Genomic DNA, 2,675 nt, shown 5'->3' with positions numbered 1-2,675 from the left:
AGCTTAGACAGGTCGAGGGACTGCGCGGCGCGGGTCAAGGGGGGCCGGGGCGTCGATGCGAGAGGTGAGAATGCATTGATTTCAGAGCGAGAAAGAGAGGCGTGTGATGAGAGGTGGGTCCAGCTTCGCAGCAGCGACCTCGCGAGCGCACAGGCGGTCGGCGTCGCGGGCGCCGGCGCTGGCTGGCCGGCACGCGTCGCCCCTGCGGGCCGAGCGGGGGTGCACCTCTGGGATCGAGGGGGCCACGGCCCTGGAGGAGTGGCCGCTGCGCCCGCTGCCGCTGGGGCTGCTGGAGGCAGGCCTGGAGGGCTTGAAGATGTCTGGTAGAGGTGGCGGGAAGGGGGGGGGGGTGTCGGCCTTTTGATGGAATGATGAGACCGTACGGTGTGATGTGGCCGCGGCGGGGCTTACGGGCGGAGACCATGAAAGCTGCAGGCAGGGAGGGAGGGAGGCGGTCGCGAGCAGACGGCAGGGGCTGCGCTCGGAGACGCCGCGGCCGCAGGCAATCTGCCTGCTGCTCACCAGGGACAGGGGACAGCTGGCGCGGGAGCCGGCGGATCCTGGGCTTGTGCAGGACCTCTGTGGGAAGGAGGCAGAAGCGGGGGGAGGGCAACTCAATTAGGAGGTCGGTGGGTAGCAGGTGGAGGCCCCAGGCTCAGCAACTGACTGTGGCACCCTTGCTGCGGTACGGCTGCGCATGGGTGAGCTGAGCCGTCCGCTTATGCGGGTTGCACCCCATGCCGAAAATCCTGCACCTGCGCGCCGCTCGCGCATACGCTCACCCGGCTGAGTCGGCACGGCCTCGCGCACAAGCGGCTCGTCCTCGTCCGATGACTCCTGTGACTCCTGCGGGCGCCCGGCAGGTGGGCAGCAAGAGCGTGAGCGCGTTATTTGATGTGATCCCTCAAGCAGCGCCAATCGCACTGCACGCTCGCTCTCAGGCCTCCGCGCACCTCGGGCCCAAGCTCCAGGACTTGCAGCGCGTTCCGCTGGAGTTTGATCTCCTCTCCCGTGGGCACGACCTGTGCAAATGGATTGAAGCGTTTGTTCCGCGAGTCAATCGCAAGCGGATCACCCGGGGGTCCGCGCAGCACGGCGCGTTTCGACGCATTGGTCGACCCGACCCGACCCAGCCCAGGCACTCACCGACAGGAAGTGCCAGCCTCCAAGTCCGTTGGCCCGCTTGACTGTGGCCTCCAGCCCAATCAGACGCGGCGCACATCTGTTGTTTCCGGTGATCCGGACCCTTGTGAGCCTTGGCAACACGTTCAGGGCGCCCAGCTGCTGCTCCTGCGTGCTGCTCGAGGACTGAGGGCTGCCTGAGGGCAGTAACACACCCTCAGGCATCTCCAGCGGCTTCAGGGGCCAGGCCAGCCCGCCAAGCGGGAGGGCGCTGATGCTCATTGGGGGCAATCTCTGAGCTTGGGATGGTCTACGACGATTACAAACAACAATGCGACAAATCTACGATTGCCTCGCATCGCAGGGATGGTTGAAGAGGGGACCGGGCGATGCGCTCTCCGGAGATATTTGGGGGGCACAAGTCGCGGGTGAGATTGGTCGCATCGGGCCCCTGAGGCGCGATTGGATGATTTCGTGGTATAAATTGGTCGCACAGGGCCCGATACCTGCGGGTCACCGGCATGGCCATGGGTGGATGCGCCATGCCACGCGCTTGCGACATCCTGATCATGAACGGGCGACAGCGGCACGGTCCCATAATGCAATGGAAAACGCTTGAACTCATTGATTTGCAAGCTTTCCCTCGTCTCTCCTGTGCGCGGCAGTTGCTGGCCAGAGCATGTGCGTCTCAGCACCGAGCGTCAGGACCAGAGATTCCAGTCGCCCTACAGGCCGTGCAACCCCACCTTGCTGGCCCAATAAGATGCGCTTATGCGCACTGCAGGTGGATCATCTTCTGCCACGCTACCATGCTGGCCTGGCGGCACACCCCTTACTAATCGCTTTGCTACATTTGGATTACTCTTGCATTGGGGCGGTCCCGCCCTGATCCTGCTCCTGCTGCCCCTGCCGCCGCTGCCCCGCCCCCTCCGCCGCCGCGAGCAGCACATCGCGCATTGCCGCCCGCACCTGGCTGCATCCGCCGAGGGCGAGCTCTATCGCCTCTTTGCTTTGCGCGCCGCCCCAAGACCCGGTCATGACTAACTGGGTGACCTGCAAGCAGGGCCGCGGCGCGGCGCGGGGAGCGGGGAAGGAAGGTGTGTGGGGTCGCAGCGGGCGGCGTGCGTGCAGCACGGGGATTAATAGTGCGTGGACGCGCGTCTAGGGTCAGCAGGTGCGGGCGCTTGAGGCGGCCCTCGCAAGTGGCAGTGGGCGCATGCCGCGCGGCTCGCCCGCGCACGCAGCGGGCAGTGCGGATCAGCAGCCGCGGCCCGGAAGGGCTCGCTCTTGGTTCTGCCGGCCAGGCGGCACCGCCAGCGGAGCGTGTTTGATCCGCCCCCCTTCTCTTCCCCTCCACACGCACACACGCACACACGCACACACACACACACACACACACACACACTCGCACACTCGCACACACTCGCACACACACTCACACACACACACACACACACTCGCACACTCGCACACACACACACTCACACAGACACACACACACACTCTCACACACACACACACACACACACTCGCACACACACACACACACACTC

At 65.2% G+C, this 2,675-nt stretch overlaps 1 protein-coding gene across 1 annotated transcript in view; it reads right to left on the bottom strand.

Moving 5' to 3' along the window:
- Positions 1-81: 81 nt before the first annotated feature.
- Positions 82-2,675, bottom strand: part of MNEG_3159 (hypothetical protein) — a gene marked incomplete at both ends in the record, with an annotated part of 3,642 nt that continues 1,048 nt past the window's right edge. The window contains 4 exons of the mRNA XM_014048371.1: positions 82-320; positions 523-579; positions 783-846; positions 954-1,022. Coding sequence (XP_013903825.1) covers positions 82-320; positions 523-579; positions 783-846; positions 954-1,022 — 429 coding nt within the window. The remainder of the gene's footprint in view (positions 321-522; positions 580-782; positions 847-953; positions 1,023-2,675) is intronic.

This window comes from Monoraphidium neglectum (assembly GCF_000611645.1).
Source record: "Monoraphidium neglectum strain SAG 48.87 unplaced genomic scaffold scaffold00385, whole genome shotgun sequence".
NCBI lineage: Eukaryota > Viridiplantae > Chlorophyta > Chlorophyceae > Sphaeropleales > Selenastraceae > Monoraphidium > Monoraphidium neglectum.
The sequence above is the reverse complement of the archived record's forward strand: the minus strand, read 5'-3'. Positions and strand labels throughout refer to the sequence as shown.